Genomic DNA, 20,057 nt, shown 5'->3' on the forward strand with positions numbered 1-20,057 from the left:
TTTGATCTTATTGCATCCTTTAATGATGACAGTTTAAAGTATACTTATAACTATAACAACACCTCACAGGGTACAGTGTAGGCATTACTTGAGGTTCTTTGCAGTGTGCCTTTGGCTCATAGCTGTAACCCCTTTCATTCCTTACCTTCTTTCATATTCTCTTTCTTCCATCTTACTTTCCACATTCTCCTAATAACTGATTCGTAGCGCAACCGCTTTAAGGTTTTCTCCTGTTACACCTTCCAAACAATTTTACTCTCAATTTCCGTTTCACCGCTGAGTGACTTTGCAGGTCCCAGTGCTTAGGCTTTGGCCTAAATTCTATATTCAATTCAATTCAGTTCATATTTACCATGTTTGTAGCTTTCACTGTGTGCTGAAAGAACTGATAGCTTTGTACCTTTCAGTTTTGAACCAGGTAGTCAATTTAGTCTTAATGAGAACACTCCCTTGCTCTTTTTGGTGACAGGTTGACATTTACTATAGGTTCCACCCACAGATCTTGAAAACTACAGAGGCTAGAGGACTGCCAATTGGTATGTTGATCGTCCAGCTTCCAATCATCAAGCATACCAAATTGCAGCCCCCTAGCCTCAGTAGTTTTTATTAAAGGTATAAGGTTAAAATTAGCCATGTTTGTGCATCTGCACTAACTACCACCAGGCAGTGGCTGAAAGTTTCACGGGCCATGGCTGATGGTTTCATACAGCATTATATGCAGTATAAAGAAAGCTCGGTTGCGCCGAAGAAATGTCGATGCGTTTTATTTGCTCATGTGCCTAGTCATTTAGCCATTTTGGATGTTTACCTAAGTAGACATTTTCAGTAGCTGAAGCTTAACAGTGGCCATAAATTCATTTGGCAAAAATTCATACTATATAAAGCTTTTTCGCCCTCTGGTTGTTCCCGTCACTTGCAGAAACTTTGAATAGAAACACGATTCGTCCAGGAGAAAATGTTTGATCTCAAAATAAAAGAAAAAATCTTTTGAAACGACGGGAGAGAAAGAGAGAGAGAGAGACGGCCGGTGAGTAGTAGTACAACAAGATGACATTTGGCTAATTTTCTCATGAATGGAGTTCATTGTTGTACCCAGGACTGAATATTTTTAGACATAAAAAGAAATCATGCAATTTTTTTGGACTCCATTCAGGCTGCCGCCCGTCATTTTCGGTGCGCGGACGATGAAATGAGGATCTCGAAGAAAGAACGGATCTTTTTGCTCTTAATTTTTTCGTTTTAGGCGGAAGGTCGTCTAAGAAAACGATTATTTCGGGAGACGGAATGCTAAAGATTATAGTGCTAAAGAGCCACCGTCTCGATTTCTTTGGTATGAAGAAAATTATTTTGTCTTTTTGTGACGAACTGTTTTGTTGAAGACAGTTAGGCCAGGAAGCCAAAACTGTCCTTTAATATCTAATTCGCTCTGCCTCGGAATTAATACATTTTCATTATGTTAACCGAAAGGGAATTTTTTTGCGTTATTGATAAGAAATTCGTCGGCTCATGGGCGCGCGAATTGTGTATAGGCCTACCTACTTGCTAGTTTGTCAACCGTGTTAAAAGATGGGTATTTTAATTCTAAACAGTATATACGGGTGTAGCTGTCCATTCAAAACTTAATATATGTAAAAAAATTAATGATATATTTAAACAACTTGCCACCGCTCTGCATTTTCAAGATTGTTATGGGCCAACGTTGAGTTCTTTTTACCGTAGGGTTGTATCGCACGCTCATTCATTGAGCAACCTCCAGCTAAATAGTAATAAAATGGGCGTTGCCTACAACGAGAAGCAGACAAAGTTTTTGTCTTAATTATTACCGACGTCATCGTCTAATTTTTTTCAGCGTTGATGACTTTACATTAAAGAATAGTACTACTACTTCTACCTGTGTAGGCATCACCGCTCTGTGATTTTAATAACGGTTTAAGATTGCCATATGCGCTTTTGAGCTTTTGAACAAGAGACAGGCTCAAAGAAAAAGGAAAGACAGTTGCCGCGTAAGGTCACAACAGTTCCTCTTGAAGAGGTCACAGCATTGCGATACCATGTCATGTTAAACATTTGATACGGGGTCACGCTTATAACGTTTCTGACGTCACCACCGATGTCGTTTTGGTATTCTGATGATTGGCTCGCAAAATGAGAAGACATGGCAAACAACTTTTAATGTTTCACTCGACATTGATAGTTCTGATGGCCGTTTCGCTTTATTTGTCTTTCAGATTTATCTATGCATTTAGATGGGTGGTATTGATGAATGCAAACGTCGTCATAGATGTGTATTTTAGCGGATATTGCAGTTTGAGATAGAATATTGAATATTGCTAGATGGCAACTCACAACCTCTAGCAGCACTGAGAACTAAGCGACTGACTCAGTTCACAAGGATCCGCCGTCAGTGTTACTGTGGCAGTGTTGAGGGAAAGGTGTGTGTGTGTGCGCGCGCCGCTCTTGATGCTCCGTCAGCCTCGGACGATGCCAGGGAGAGATATATAAAGAAGACCCGGGATTTTGGTGACTGTCAAAAATGGAGCGGATCTTCGGGGCGAATGGTGAGTATGCCCCGGTGGGGCCAAGATTTTAGGGCGTTAATGCTTTTCGAAACGACAGGAGGAGGAGGAGAGAGAGAGGGGAAAGCACTGCTTAGGATACTTAGGGGGGAGGAGGGATGGGGAGGAGGAGGTCCAGTCGCATCGATTTTTGAGGGGAGCTTCTTCTCCTCACACCCAGCCCCGATTTCCCCCCACCCGGGGGCTTGTCCGTGATGTCACATGCCCCTGGTGACATGGTGGCATCGGATATAGGGGCATAGGGGCAGCATTCGTTCCTATACCTACTAAAATATGTCATCACCAACCTCCTAAAGTAGCAGACGCCCTTTGTCGGAGTGCTTTGTTTTAAGGGAAAGAACCTTCCCGGGGGGGAGGGAGGGAAACTGGTCAAATTTGGGAACCCGTCCCGTGAGCGGTTTGTGTAGAGTCCTATACCTTACTATATACCTATGTCATCACCAACCTCCTAAAGTAGCAGACTCCCTTTGGATGAGCCCTTTGTTTTAAGGGAAAGAACCTCACCCGGGAGGGTGGAGAGAAGGGGGGAAACTGGCCAAATTTGTTGCCCCGTCCCGTGAGCGGGTTATGTAGATTTCCAACTGCAAATTCCTTTTTTCCGTCTAGTCCTGTTTCGGTATGAAATGGGCTTAGTATAGATCTTCTAACAGCTGCTTTTTTGGGGGGTGTTCGTGGGCGTAGCCATATCCTGTAGTAGTTGCAGCAGGAGGAGGAGGAAGAGGAGCAATGCAGCACCCAGAGCCACGAGTTCATCTTCTAGAAAAGCATTTATCAGTTTTCTAATTAATTACATACGTTTTAAAGCTCTTAAGCTGCATTTTCCCCTCTTTTACGTCGCTCCTAAGGACGTTCTAGTCGATAATATCAGGGGGGGGGGGTGTTTGGTAGACGTATCACTGTAACCCAGTTTCTGTTTCCACTCGATTGAGTAGGCCGAGGTAGGTAGTAGGTAGGCCTAACAAAAGCAGGGCGTAGGCCGAGCGTGTTGTACAGATGTTTGTGGTTCTACGCATTTTGTTGCGTGTGTCGTATTCAAGATCGTTAAATTAAACCTTTATTTTTTTAATGTGTATAATTAATTACAACTGGATTTTGGAAGTCAGCTGAGTGGATCCCGTAGATTTTCTTAGCAAAAGGAGACTTGATCCATAACAATGGGTGCCATGTCGGCCTGGCATGGAAGATGGTTTAGTATAGTTAGAATTACAGTGGTATTGAAAACTAATTTTTCCAGGAAAGCCTGCGAAGAACAGATAGCAACCGGACTTGAGCTAGAGCAGATAGCAACCAGACTTGAGCCAGAACTTAAAGCAAGCAGACTTAAGCTCGTCACTGGCCAGTTCAGAAACCTTCGTACTTAGTTTGTAATTTACCCATTTTAAAGTAGCCTGTCAATTTTAGTTTGACATAAATATAACCTTACCTTTGTATTTATAGTGTATTGGTTTGCAATTCCCGCAATTTATCGCAGTGGGTAGGGGAATTAAACACCTACGACAGACCTTAGGCCTATGTAAGGACACGAAGTAGTTTGAGGGTTCAAGATGCACGATAAACGGAGTTATGTACAGCAGTTAGACTATACAGTAGACGCAGGTCACCCCACAGCTCCCATGAGGGCAGTCTATACACAATACATGCAGACGATATGCCAAGGTTTATACACAGTGTAGACGTTATACCACCGTTTATACAGTGTACTAGACGCTATGCCAAGGTTTATACGCAATGTAGACGTTATGCCAAGGATAAGACTTGGACAGAGGGCAGTTGCTTGACAGTTAAACATACTTTGGACACTGATTTAGTAGACGTGAGCTCATGAGAAGATTAAATACAGGATCAACGTTCGAATGTGAGAGAGGATACTACAGCTACGGAGTAGACACCGATAGACTAAGTTAAGCTACAGCCTCCGGATAGATGTCAGACTAGGTGATAGATTTCGGATGCAGGGTAGACGATAGACAATAAGGATGCTTTCCCTTTCATGACAGGTTAAAGAAATGTTATAAACGCCTGCAGGAGCTGAACATGTTTCACAGGTGGATACGGGCGCCGGGGGGTTGGGGGTGGGGGTCTGTACAAGAACTTCATTTAGAAACTAAAAAATGTCACACTTTAATATTTCCAAGTATCACATAGAGCCTAAACTTGCAGCAAGACGATGAACACTTTTATAGAAGAACGTTAGGGTTGCGCTCTCTCTCTCTCTCTCTCTCTCTCTCTCTCTCTCTCTCTCTCTCTCTCTCTCGTCTCTCTCTCTCTCTCTCTCTCTCTCTCTCTCTCTCTCTCATGTGTAAAGTTCACATTATGTCTAGAGAGTTGGAACTCACATCGAGAAAAACAATGGGGATAATTTTAAAGATGAGCGAAATAATATATTTGATGGGAGAAGATTTAAAGAGGTTGATATAAGAACAAAAATATCCTGCACAGATCGTATTTAAACTAGAATTTTGCGGAAGACAAGTAGAAAAAGGCGAATTAGACAATGGTTCGACTGAATGAGATTTGTAAATATAATGGATTGAAATTGTTTACGTAACTTAGCCTATAAGTCTAGTACTACGATCTGCATTGATTTGTTCGTGAATCTTGGTATGATAGTGGAACCACATCTTGATAGATTTTGACAATTTGAGAACCAAGTTGTCGGAAGAATATCAAGAGTCAAATGGCATGCTAGTTAGAAATGATACCATAATTCATGATGTATATTAACGGTGAAAGGCTGATGGAGGTGGCCTAGGCTTAGTCTTCGTACAAACTCTGGGCCTGAAGTACTTAGTGAGAACTACGTATTAAAGTGTTCTGTCTTCAGGTAGGAGTGGCCCCAGAAACTGCTATAGTGGATGAGGTTACTAACCTCTGTGTATGTAACCCACCACAGTCGCCTAAGTACAAGGTATACTCATTCATTCTTTAGGCCTATAGAAACTCACGAACTGCGTCCAAATAAGTTCTTAGTGTTCTAACCAAGGTCTAGACTCTAGATCTTGGTTCCAACCACTGAATTAGTACCAAGACATCTGTCTATATACGCTTAGTAATGAAGGGCGTTGTTGTTGCTTATCTGTGACACAAATTATCAGTGTCGACTGTTAAGTTTTTTAACGGCTACAGTTCATATATGAACTAATGTTCGTCTTATGATAGGCTCTCTCTCTCTCTCTCTCTCTCTCTCTCTCTCTCTCTCTCTCTCTCTCTCTCCATCAAGCGCTGGCTAGTTTATTGCAGTAGATTGCCCGTTCTTCTGTCATCTGACTTAGACATGGCTATATGTCTCACAGGATCTTCATAATGTTGTTTGATATAAGAGTTCTAGTCTACTTAAATCAGCGTTTGGAAGGGAGATTGTTATAGTTATATGAATCGTTTATAACTAGATATTCTTCGTCTTCTTTCCCACCGTTATCCCAGCATCAAGGGGTCGGTTGCCTGATGCGCCTCCTCCATTACCTTCCTCACAACATCAAGCATAGTTTATTGTTTGGCAAAGGGGTTTTTACGACCACATGCCCTTGCTGTCATCAACCACAGTTACTGGCGGTGGGCCTAGCCTGTTACTCAAAAGTAAGACTTCAAGGCAGCAGTTTCCACAGTTATTGGCGGTGGTCCTATAGCCTTTTACTCAAAAAGTAAGACTGCAAGGCAGCAGCTGTCTTTTTTTTAGTCGCCTTTTACGACACGCAGGACCTACGGTGGTACTATTCTTACACCCTCCTACCACAGGGTCATAGGATCGTTTATAACTATAGCTATTGATTTTCGTAATTTGAAACTTTGGCGAAGTGGTCTCTTTGTGAATAAATATGTTTTTTATATATTTTTATGGTGTAATGAACCAAAGGAAATAAGTGATAGTGATTTTGCCACTATGCATCCAATATGAGTCTCTCTCTCTCTCTCTCTCTCTCTCTCTCTCTCTCTCTCTCTCTCTCTCTCTCTCTCTCCAGCTAGTATAGACGAGATTGGTTTGATAATGCTAAGATCAAGGAGGAGCCAAGTTTTAATTAACAGTGGAGACAGAATCATTGTACTGCCTTTTTTTTCTGTTTTAAGTCCCTGGGCCCCCAATGAATTGCCCAATGTGGTTCCATAGTACCTGCTTTGCTTAAGTCCACTTAAGTCCTATTTGTTGACAATGTAACTTCATATAGTTGAGTCTAATACATACTTTAAGTATGAATAGCTATGAAATTCATACAAGAAAATCAAAAGCATTTATAGTTTTATATAGTTATTTATGTACAAAATGTATACCCATGTATACACTGACACATTAAAATCAAATATATACAAATATCTAGAGATCAAATCCTATACCCCCCAACATGTGGTTTTCATACCCCCAAGGGGTATGGATACCCCCTGGTAAGAACCCCCCCCCCAAGGGGTATGGATACCCCCTGGTAAGAACCCCCCCCCCCCCCCCCCTCCTGCCCTTCGAGCACCTCCGACAGAACGCGTCCTAGTATATAATGGACCAATTAAAACTTCTGCATCTGAGAGGTTCAGTTAAGATCTTCCTTCTTTCTCTCTCCGTCACTTTGCAAACTTTTGGGCATTGTTTTCATTACATGATACCCTTCCTTCCTTAGCTCTCTCTCTCTCTCTCTCTCTTCGCGTCTTTGTCGAGGTCTTAACCTATATATACTATATGTGTGTGTGTGTGTGTGTGCATGAGAGAGAGAGAGAGAGAGAGAGAGAGAGAGAGAGACGTGTCACTGATAATGAGAATCGAAGATGCCAGCTAAAGAATAAAAATTCCAAAGCATAGCAGTAGATGGAAAGAAACCCTCATCGAGAGGAAATGCTTGAACTCTGCAGGACACTAGTTGAAATTGTTGATTAGGTGAGAAACAAACCCTCCCCTCAGCACCCCCTCCCCCACCCCCTTGCACGAAGAGGAGGTAAGGGCGTGGCCATTGATCGGTCGAATTGTCTTTGGTTTAGTCCTATCGATGGAGGAGAGACAATACGAAGCACCTGAAACTTAGGTGCTTGGAACTTGCTTGCAAGCATAAACTACTGGATTGGGGATAGAATTAGAGATAGTATATTGTTTTAAAAACGTTTTGATGGCTCTGCATTCCTTGATGTTCTCTGCTAATTTGTCGTGAAATAATAGTAGATGACTCATCCTTTGGCGACACTTTCTGTTCAAACACGGATTTGATGTTCTCTTGTTCAGTATCTTGTGCGCACGAATCTTACTATAGACCTATTTCTTGGGAGGTGGAGGTCTTAGAAAACTCTCGTGCATATATATATATATATATATATATATATATATATATATATATATATATATATATATATATAGTATATATATACTGAGCTTGATCTCATAGCTTTTGTTTCCCGTTCATTGAAGTTGATAGTATTCCGTGTTTTGGTTTCTTGCTTGTTGTAACCATTTTGTTTACCTGTTGATCTGTGTCCATTATGCACATTTTACTAAGCTCATCCTAGCTTTGTTTGCGTCTCGTCACGTGAGTATTCGCTACTAGGAGGTCTGCCTAGCAACTGAATAGGCTGTTCAGGGTTTGAAATGTCCATTTTCTCTCTTAAGAAATTGGCGTCTTATGTCCACTGTCTTATTTTTAATATAGTTCTTACCAACATTGCCTTAGAAAAGGTGAAAGTATAAAGGACGTTTACGTATGTCTTACTGAATGTCTGGTCACTGTCTTTTGGGCCAGAGGCTCTTTCATCATTGCTCTTAAAATATCTCGAACTGTCTTTTGGGCCAGAGGCTCTTTCGTCATTGCTCGTAAAATATCTCAGACTTTCACAGCTCATACATTATGATTAGGAGATAAGTAGCATTAATCTTTGTCGCCCGAGACTTATGAAGAATTTGTGTTTGAGTATTATTATTAGTTATAATAATAGAGGATGAGCAGATTCTAGACTAAGGCAAGTCTTGAGTTCCGGGTTTAATCCTCGTATGAAGGCTGTGCGCTTTGAAATAATTATCACCGTAACTGGTTACGTAATAACTCTGGTTTCAGTGTCATTGTTCACCTCTCCTTCCAGGCAACTGTCCTAAAGTTTCTACGTAACTGAATAGATTCCAGGAGAGCTGGCTGGTGTGTTTATATTCTAAAATCCCTGTGGCCCACCCGGACTTGGTGGTGGATCAGTGCTGAACCTCAGCGCGCATGCAGCGGGCTATACCCTCCGTTGCCGATGCTCTGATCGACTTTAAGAAGGAATGTTTTGTTTATATTCATGGGAGGATGGGACGTCCCTCCGTCCCGCGGGACGCTGCCCCCCCCTTGATGAAATGGCCTCCGTTCAGATGGATGTGCCTGGGCCTAGATTTTTTTTCCCCCGCAAAGTCCTCGTCTTTAGTCATGTCTGTCGCATTTAGCATTTTTATGCATGATTATTATGCCCGGCGCTGTACACCTGCGTATATATATACTAGATCAGTCAAAAAGGAAAATCGACCGGTTTTTCGTTAATATAATTGATGCTGATATTGAAGACAGTTTTTAATATACCGTACTAATTATGTATATGTGATCAAAATATCCAGGTAGACTCACTTTTTTTTCTTTTTTACTGTTCCGGTATTAATTAAATTTACAGTCATTTTTTTACTCTAAGTTTAATTCTGCCCTCTGTGGATTCATAAGGAAGATGTAGCCTGAATAATCATTGTCGCTGCATTTGTAATTTGCAAAGCAGATGCTCAGTAAGTAGCTCTGATGATTGAAGTAGTTATGGCTTAAGTTATGATTTTTGGTTATGGTACTTAATTTGTTAAAGAAGTATTCTTTTTCATAAATCAGTTTCCATTATTAAGGAAAGGTTCGTTTTTTTTTAAAGTTTCCATTTAATAGCCGTACCTAGCAGCGTACTTGGTACTGAAAAATACCGCCAGAAATTCACGTCTACTCAGTTTTGGCGTAAGTATTAAATAAATTAAGCTATAGAAAATTGATTAAACATTATGCTGTTTATTCATCATGGGAAGATGACTCCTAAGTCGGATATAGGTTAAAAACCACGACAGCTCATAATAATGTTAAGTAAAACGATGAAGACTTGTGAACACACGTTGCAGATGATATAAAGGAGTAGTACTGAGGGCTTTTACAGTACGTATTGAGTGTAGATGAGTAATTTTAGCTGTGCATGAACACACACCCAAGATAAGTAATGAATTGCGTTTCCTGTCTTTGTATCTTTTCCCACTTCTGTATGGGGTCGATGGTTCTTGACATTTTTTTCCTCCACCTGGCTCTGCCATGTAAACATCGTCCTACGACGATTGTTTGTCCCTCAGATCTGCGTATGATCACGTAAATTGGTTACTACGTGTGTATGCGTCTTATGAAAGGCATGGCTGATAATGGAGTTATGAATTATGTTATCTTTAATCTATCCTTTTCATTTTTAAACTTAATTCCACGCCCAGTAAATTAGCTGTATACTTCTCTGATACTCGTGGATCTTCTGTAATCCTGTACTTGACTAGAAATGAGTATAAACTCCGACTTCACGATTTAAACATTGGTTGATATATACAAATATAACCTCGATTAAACTCTGATTTCACAATTTAAACATTGGCTGATATATACAGATATAATCTCTAGCAAGAGCTTCTTAAGCCAGCTTGTCTATCATACTGTCGAAGAGTTGCTTAAGCTACATCAGTGTTAGTGAGGTGATATGACATTTTTATATCTTCCAACATTAACGGAGTGAGCGTATGAAATATATAGTCATGTCCCTTTCGACACGAGTTGAAATATTACTTCATTAACGTAGCGGTGAGAGAGATCACCAAGTCGCATCATTGTGAGGCAGTTACATCACTGGAGCGAACGGAGATGGTATAGAGACAGTTCTTGAAGAATATGTGTGGAGTGACGATGTACTGACGTCATTAGTGAATGAGTGATATTACATCTGTCGAAATGAGTGAAGATGTCAGATTTTTGCATAATGGCTGTGAAGTAAAGGTATCAAACACCGTTTCCGAAATAGACGTAGGAGTCAATCAGTGTTACTCGAATAGATATATGCCGTAGTCGCATCTTTTAGAGTATTTGGTATATTCGTGCCCGTGAAATTTAACGTATAGAAACTTGCAATATATAGATCAGTTTTTTAATCATTTAGAATCACCACTTTAGAGTAAAAAAATATAAGTTTTTGTTGTTGTTGCTGTTGCTGCTGAAGTTTGCAGATTGAAAAGAAAACTCTCTCTCTCTCTCTCTCTCTCTCTCTCTCTCTCTCTCTCTCTCTCTCTCTCTCTCCCTCTCTCTCTCGCTCTCTCTCTCTCTCTCTCTCTTCTCTCTCTCTCTCTCTCCCTCTCTGGGGTCTCATACCTTTGATGGCGTGGAAGTATTACAGATTCGTAATGGCCAATGTTCGTGCAGTCTTGTGAAGAGGGAAATTCTCAGAGAGAAGAGGGGTGGGGGGCGAGATAGGACTTTCATCAACATTGACATGGTATCAGAAGGCAACGAGCGGTGGCCGTCGACGTTTGTCGCAACGTTTCGGAAGAAAACAAACAAAAGCAGAGCATGTGGCGCTCGGAGGGAAATATTCTTGGTATTCATCATCTAGTTGTGAAGGACGAAAGGAGTAGACAGATGGTGGGGTCGCCTTCTTGGCTTTTTTTTTTTTCCTCACACCCCCTTCCTCCTCCGCCTCCTCTTCCTGATCCTCTCTCCTCCCTTTAGCTCGAGGCGCGAGTAATAGTAGATAGCGGCAGAAAAGTGAGCGTTTTGGAAAGGCTTGTTATGATGCGGTTGCCAAGCGGCGATTTTAATGGACGCCTTAAAAGCGTCTCGCTCTCATATGTGCTGGAACTGGCTCTCACCTGACGCCTTTCTTTCGAACGGTGGGATTCTGTATTTTGGAAATAGAGTCCGTTTACTTTCCAGAAGGTTTGCGATTGACTCCAGGTGGCGGCCGCGAGGCGCTGGAACGAACGCTGGCTTCCTTCCCCTGCCCCTGCCAGTCGGCTCTGGAGTCTGCCTGGAGCCCTGGCCTGGACCCATCTCTGGTCACCCGACACACCCATCCCTTCCACCAGAGCAGCCGCGTCCTCTTCCCACCGAGGACTTCTATATACAATATATACCCACACGCTCACCCGTAAACAATCGCTGGGAGCCTGGCCAGCAACATTCATATGTTCCTTTTCTGAACGTTTTGCTCTTACAGTGACCTTGCATGCATGTAAATCATTGGTATCGTTCTTAATGAGCGTCGAGTTGTATACGGGGTAAGGTGGAATGGCCTGAAAATGTCCAACAGAGAAGCATTAAAGCGCGTTTGATTACCGTCTTTTCTGTTGTTCGTAAAAGAATCGAACGTGAGATACGGTTCCACCGAAGCTAAATAATGATTTCCAAGTGACCACGAGCAGGTCCTGGTCTGGCCCTGTCTTGTCTTGCTCAGTCTGTACACGAAGTCTTTCCTACTCAGTGATCTTGCAACGTTTGATGGTTACCTTTAATACTTTTCTTAATACCCGGTATACGTCAGCAGTGTCATTACAATGAGGGTTATCATAATACTTTTCATAATATCCAGTACGTCAGCAACGCTACTACAATGAGGGTACCTTTGATACTTTTCATGATATCTAGCACGTCAGTAGCGTCATTACAATGAGGGTTACCTTAATACTTTTCATAATATCCAGTACGTCAGTAGCGCCATTACAATGAGGGTTACTTTTAATACTTTTCATAATTCCCAGTGCATCAGCAGCGCCATTACAATGAGGGTTACATTAATACTTTTCATAATACCCAGTACGTCAGCAGCGCCATTACAATGAGGGTTACCTTAATACTTTTCATAATATCCAGTACGTCAGTAGCGCCATTACAATGAGGGTTACTTTTAATACTTTCCATAATACCCAGTACGTCAGCAGCACCATTACAATGAGGGTTACATTAATACTTTTCATAATACCCAGTACGTCAGCAGCGCCATTACAATGAGGGTTACCTTTAAGCCGTAACTGGCAGCGCCATTTAACAATGAGAGTACCTTTAATACTTTTCATATATCCAGTACGTCTTAGCGTCGCAGGCGCCATTACAATGAGGGTTACCATTTAATTACTTTAACGTAATATACCCAGTACGTCAGCAGCGCCGATTACAATGAGAGTTACCTTTAATACTTTTTCATAATATCCACGTACGTCATGCAGCAGCCATTACAATGAGGGTTACCTTAATACTTTTTCATAATATTCCAGTACGTCGCCCAGCGCCATTACAATGAGGGTTACCTTTAATACTTTTCATAATATCCAGTACGTCAGCAGCGCCATTACAATGAGGGTTACCTTTAATACTTTTCATAATATCCAGTACGTCAGCAGCGCCATTACAATGAGGGTTACCTTTAATACTTTTCATAATACCCAGTACGTCAGCAGCGCCATTACAATGAGGGTTACATTAATACTTTTCATAATATCCCAGTTACGTCATGCAGCGCCATTACAATGAAGGGTTACCTTTGTCAATTACTTTCATTAATACCAGTAATGGCAGCGCGCCATACCAATGGAGGGTTGCCTTTAATACTTTTCACAATTTCTCAGTATGTCCCGCAGCCGGCCATTACAATGCGGGTTACATTAATTTACTTTTCAAATAAATATCCCGTACTGTCAGCAGCGCCATTACAAGGAGGGTTTAACATTTAAATTACTTTTCATAAATATCCAGTACGTCAGCCAGCGCCATTACAATGAGGGTTTACAGTTAAGTACTTTTTTTCCATAATATCCAAGTACGTCCAGCAGCGCCATTACAATGAGGGTTTACCCTTTAATACTTTTCACAATTCCCAAGTTATGTCCAGGCGCGCCATTACGAGAGGGTACAATTAATACTTTTCCTAATATCCAGTACGTTCCAGTTAGCGCCTTAACAATGAGGGTTACCATTTAAACTTTCATAATACCCATTTTAGTCAGGGAGCTCCAATTTACCCAATGGAGGGTTACCTTTAATTCTTTTCCATACATACCCAGTACGTCAGCAGCCGCATTACAATGAGGGTTACATTAATACTTTTTCAAATATATCCCAGTACATCAGCAGCGCCATACAATGAGGGGTTACATTAATACTTTTCATAATACCCAGTACGTTCCAGCAGCGCCATTACAATGATGGGTTACATTAATACGTTTTTTCATAATTCCCATTACATCAGCAGCGACCATTACAATGGATGGGTTAACAATTAATACTTTTCATAATACCCAGTACGTTAGTAGCGTCATTACAATGAGGGTTACCTTTAATACTTTTCATAATACCCAGTACGTCAGCAGCGCCATTACAATGAGGGTTACCTATATTCTTTTCATAATGCCCAGTACATCAGCAGCGCCATTATAATGAGAGTTACCTTTAATACTTTTCCTAATTCCCAGTTCGTCAGTAGCGCCATTACAATGAGGGTTACTTTTAATTCTTTTCATAATATCCAGTACATCAGCAGCCCAACTACAATGAGGGTTACCTTTAATACTTTTCATAATATCAAGTACGTCAGCAGCGTCATTACAATGAGGGTTACATTTAATACTTTTCTTAATATCCAGTACTTCAGCAGCGCCATTACAATGATTACAAGCACACATACTTTCATCATTAGCCAACCTGACGGAAGCGTGCCATTGGGACACAAACTTCCAGCTTCCTGTATTGCAAGAGGAGCGCGGAGCTTGCTCATTTCTGTTTACTTTCTTTGTTCCACGGTGTTTAGGAGCACGTGGCTCCCTATCAGCTGATCCCTGCACATTCAACTCCCCACTCATCCCCCATCCCCCTCCCACACCGTCGAAATGCCACTCACTATCTCTCTCCGCCTCTCGCTTCCCCCCTCGGTTATAGCCCCCATCTGCCCTCCCACCCTCACCCCAGCCCTATGGACACGAAGCCACAGCTATAATACCATCTGGTACCCCTGTGACGCGTCCGTCGCTGGCTCCGTTTAACAGCTTTGCGTGGAAACAGAGGCGTAAAAATGCGGCGAACACGTGGATGCCGACTACAGAGAGAGAGAGAGGTAGGGAAGATGATTAGAATCACGTTACCTGCGATTTTATTGAAAATGGTTGCATTCGACTACTGCAACTGCTCACCTCCTTTTTGGTGGGTCTATCAGATAGCCTCGTTCGAGAGGAGGTCCTGCCTTTGTTATTACCTCCCGCCAAGAATGCCAGATGTACTACTATATATGGGCGCTATCTGAGAGAGAGAGAGAGAGAGAGAGAGAGAGAGAGAGACCATCTTCTATTCCCAATGTTTGGTAAACGATATTGGGGCATTGATTGAAGCCATTGTGATGTATCGTTAAGCTTCTATATCTCAGCTACGGGATGTATATAATGCATAATAAAGAAAAGAAACATCTGTGTGGTCTGGTTTCTTACGAGTGGATTGCACGTCATATCTACGCCACGTTGAGTTAAGGTGGGGACCATTTTTTGGTTCAGAAGCTGACGTAGGCTGTCTAATTAGGGAGGCATTTCCTCAATTCCTCCCAACAGTTTGTGGACACGTTGGCATTTGCCAGGAGCTAACAGATATTATTATTATTATTATTATTATTATTATTATTATTATTATTATTATTATTATTATATTTTTTCTTTTGTCTATCATAGTCACCCTCAATATTTGTGCTAGACTGTTTCTAGGAGAACACTCTTCTGCACGAGTCCTGGAGCTAGTACTTCGTCACATCTAGTATTTCCAGGTTCCTTTTCACCGATCTTGGGATCGTGCCGCCTATGTTCCTATGATTATGGGTACAATTTCCTCTGGCATATCCCATATTCTTGGTGTTGTTGTTGTTGTTGTTGTTGTTCTTCTTCTTCTTCTTCTTCTTCTTCTTCTTATTATTATTATTATTATTATTATTATTATTATTATTATTATTATTATTATTTGCTCGAAAATATTTCTAATATTACTGTGGCTTTTAAGTCTGTGTTGTTATTATTATTATTATTATTATTATTATTATTATTATTATTATTATTATTATTGTGGAAAAAGAAACCCACAAAATGACTGTTTATAACTTGTTTAGTTGTAAGTTGAGTAAAATAGCATGTAAATACCTACAAATAAACAAGTTTTTGTTGTTATTATTATTATTATTATTGATGATGATGATGATGATGCAATCATGGCCAGTTGCACGTAGGTAACAATATATAGTATAATAAACGGTAGTCAGTGACAGTTGTGGGGAGCTTGAAACTTTTGGAATGTAGCCTGAGGGTAATTTGGTCAAGGATGTGGTGGCGCCGATGATGATGATGATGATACCCGTATGACGAAGGACGTGAAATGTTGACCGATGTGCATCAGACGAGTATGAAATGGCAGTGTTGCTACTAATTTTTTTTCTTTTATTTGGCAGTTCATTGAAAATTATACACACACACACACACACACACACACACACACACACACACACACACATATATATATATATATATATATATATATATATATATATATATATTACATACATACTATACATATATATATTATTATATAATATATATATATATATATATATATATATATATATATCTATATATATATATATATTATATATATATATCATTCGTGTGCAACGATATTAGTGAGGCAGTTACCACGGAGATTGTCGTACATCTTTCGCGGGGAGTGAGCCCCACAAACTATTTTGTTGTTCTTGTTGGAGGGGTTGGGGGGTAGGCAACCACTATAGAAAAACTTAAAAAGGTCTGACGAAGGTGTTTGGCGTTGAGTTAAAGATACAGGATAGGAACTTTAGGATAGGATATTTATGATTTATTAGTATGAAAATGTAAAAAAAAAAAAAAAGATAAAAAACGTGCATGCTGAACAGTACAGAAAAATTATTTCTAATAAAATACAGCGTATTTGTTTTAATTTTCGTCGTTGAAACAACGCTCTATTTGACCATAGATTCCAGCATGCGCCCTGAGTAAGCTGGAGGTCAGGTCACGCCTTGTTATTTGTAGTATTTTAAGTGTTAACAGTTTAGACTCGAGATATGCTCTCAGTGATCGTACAACCGCGTTGTTCAGTGAAATGAAAAGAATACAAATAATAAAGCACATTAGACGTTTGGAAATTATATTGGGGATTCGGAAATTGAAATGAAGGATTAGGAAACTGAAATTTGATGAGTGATGAATTATTGCTGAGGGATATTCCGGAAACCAGTCACCAATATTTCCAGCTAGAGGAAACGTATGTATCGTATTAGTAACATAGGTTGGGCGCAGTGGCATTTCCTCTTCTTGGGCATATGAAGAACAGAGAAAATACCCGTACCTGAGTCGCCTCGATGTAGATATTTGTGCGGTTTTTTTATTCGATTGCATTAAATTATAATTTAATACAATCGTATTCCTCCCCCCACCCCCTTCTTTTTTTTTTTTTACTTGCAAGGACCCAGGTGCTTAGCAAAGTAGAACTCCCCGTAAATATGGGATGAAGTCTCATCTGTTCTCTCTCTCTCTCTCTCTCTTTCTCAATATTTTTGACTCGAAATTCCGGTATATTGTTTGTTTTTAGTGGCGTTTTTGCAAGTTCTTGCTGTAAGCATTGACATGTTTATGGTTCAGTAATATTACCACTTCTTTTCATAGATTAATCAAAGGTTTTTTTTCTGCATTTCTGGTCTGTGTATGTTTTGCATCGTTTTTTTTTTGTCCTTAAACAACAAAAACAACAACAATGATATAATGTAGCGCCTCAGTGGCGTGGTTGGTATGGTCTTGGCCTGCCACCTCAGTGGTAGCGAGTTCAATTCTCGGGCACTCCACTGAGGGGTGAGAGATGTGTATTTCTGGTGATGGAAGTTCACTCTCGACGTGGTTCGGAAGTCACGTAAAGCCGTTGGTCCGGTTGCTGAATAACCACTGGTTCCATGCAACGTCAAAACATCATACAAACAAACAAACAATAATAATAAGGTATGTCTCCAGTACCCCCAATCTGTAAAAAAATGAGGATACCCATTTTTACTCTCCATATAGGCGAATAAATTAAAAGCCACTCATATTATTACACTTAGACAAGCTAAAAACTCTGGACGATTTTTTTCGGTCCCCTTTTATCGTTTTCCATCTCTCCGAGCACGCTGTTCGGTAGTGCCGTCAGTGCACCTCATTCGGTGCATTGTAGGCACTATTTAAGGTTCTTTGCAGCGTCCCTTTGGCCCTTAGCCACAACCCCTTTCATTCATTTTACTCTACCTCCGTACATTTTCTCTTTCTTCCATTTTACTGCCCACCCTCTTCTAACAATTGTTGCATAGTGCAAGTGCTTTGAGGTTTTCTTCCTGTTACACTTTTCAAACCTTTTACTGTCACTTTCCATTTCAGCGCTGAATGGCCTTAGTTGCCCTAGTGCTTGGCATGATGCCAAAAATCTATATAATACTCAAACTCAAACCTAGCACGCTGTGTATTGGTAGATTCATTTTTCTTTCGAGCTCTAGTTGCATTCGTTGCACACAGTCATCCTTGTGTTTCAGTTCGTCAGATCCGAGTGGGTCTTAGCTATTTACATTCTCCCACTAAACTCACACTCACACCATCTCATCTGTCGGGTATCTGTGTTTACCCTCATAATATTACTCACGCTGCCCCCATCCACTTCCTGTCTCTTCCTCCTGTCTCTCTCTTCCTTTTACTCAAATTATACAGCCGTTGATGAAAATGAACACAATAGGAGACTAAAGAAGACGCCCTTGTTGTTTAAATAAATTCTTGTTTTTTTTTTATTTACAGTTTCAAAATATTTTTTTTATTTACTATGCCTCAAAATAATTTTTTTTATTTACTATGCCTCAAAATAATTTTTTTAATTTACTGTCTCAAAATAATTTTTTTATTTATTATGCCTCAAAATAATTTTTTTTATTTACTATGCCTCAAAAAAATGTTTTATTTACTATGTCTCAAAATGATTTTTTAATTTACTATGCCTCAAAATAATTTTTTATTTACTGTCTCAAAATTATTTTTTTTATTTACTATACCTCAAAATGATATTTTTTATTTACTATGCCTCAAAATAATTTTTTTATTTACTATGTTTCAAAATATTTTTTTTTTCTCTATTTACTATACCTCAAAATAATTTTGTATTTACTATGTCTCAAAATTATTTTGTTTTATTTGCTATTTCTCAAATAATTTTTGTATTTACTATGCCTCAAAATAATTTTTTTCATTTACTATATCTCAAAATGATTTTGTTTTATTTACTATTTCTCAAATAATTTTTTTTATTTACTATGCCTCAAAATAATTTTTTTCATTTACTATGCCTCAAAATAATATTTTTTATTTACTATGTTTCAAAATATATATTTTTCTATTTACTATGCCTCAAAAATATTTTTTTATTTACTATGCCTCAAAATAATTTTTTTATTTACAATGCATCAGAATAATTTTTTATTTACTTTGCCTCGTTATGATCATCATCATCGTTAGGTTTTTGTGGTATTGAGGGAAGTATTCATTTTTGTGGTCGTCTTTCTCAAGTCTTCATTGGCTTGAGGTCTGTCATGAGATATTGGACAATTCCAAAGCCTTATCATTTATGGTAGTAAAGTTATCAGTCGAGATGACTGGAGTATGTACATATATGCATAGATGACTCACATTTAGAGGCTTATAGCGAGATGTTATTGGTTATGCCTGGCGTCATTCTTTTGAGATGGACTTCACTAAAACTATAATTTATTAGTATAGTAGCTTACACTCACTGTTGGATTTGAATTAGACGTCCTTCAGGATAGACGTATCTTCTTATCTGTATTTCCCTTTGCCGCGTCTTACTTCTTCTTCCTAATGAACACCTTAATATTCTTTGGAAGCTTGACTTTCAAGTCAGTGGCCCCTTTGGTGGGGTTGTTCCATATGAATAGGTTTCATCTTCTGAGTAATAATAATAATAATAATAATAATAATAATAATAATAATAATAATAATAATAAAATAATAATAATAATGAAGGAGGCCTTCTCTGAGGGCAGTAGCATTGAATATTATAGCTGTTTCAACGGCATTTAATTTATGTAGAATCTTCTCAATTCTTCTTATTGTTGCTGATGAGAAAAAAACAATAAGAAGAATTGAGAAGATTCTATATAAATTAAATACCGTTGAAACAGTTATAATCCTCCTCCTCCTCCTTCTCCTCCTCTTCCTGAATCATTTCCAAGAGAAGTCTTTCTTTTAACCCTATAGCTTGGCTTGTAGGCGCTTTGCATATTCTAATGGGAGGTCTACGGGCTGCTCTGTGACCAAGAGCTCTTGCTGGCATAAGGCCAGCTTAATCTCAAACAACTGTGGGAGGGGTTTTGACGTGACGGTACAATGGTATACCATAGAGCCACTGCATAAGCTAAGGTCTATAA

The 20,057-nt window shown here is 39.6% G+C and overlaps 1 protein-coding gene across 1 annotated transcript in view; it reads left to right on the forward strand.

Moving 5' to 3' along the window:
- The first annotated feature begins 2,397 nt into the window (after positions 1-2,397).
- Positions 2,398-20,057, forward strand: part of LOC135208300 (uncharacterized) — a 213,486-nt gene continuing 195,826 nt past the window's right edge. The window contains 1 exon segment of the mRNA XM_064240403.1: positions 2,398-2,558. Within this exon segment, the coding sequence (XP_064096473.1) occupies positions 2,534-2,558 (25 nt within the window). The 5' untranslated portion in view covers positions 2,398-2,533.

The sequence above is a fragment of the Macrobrachium nipponense genome, chromosome 35 (genome assembly GCF_015104395.2).
Source record: "Macrobrachium nipponense isolate FS-2020 chromosome 35, ASM1510439v2, whole genome shotgun sequence".
NCBI lineage: Eukaryota > Metazoa > Arthropoda > Malacostraca > Decapoda > Palaemonidae > Macrobrachium > Macrobrachium nipponense.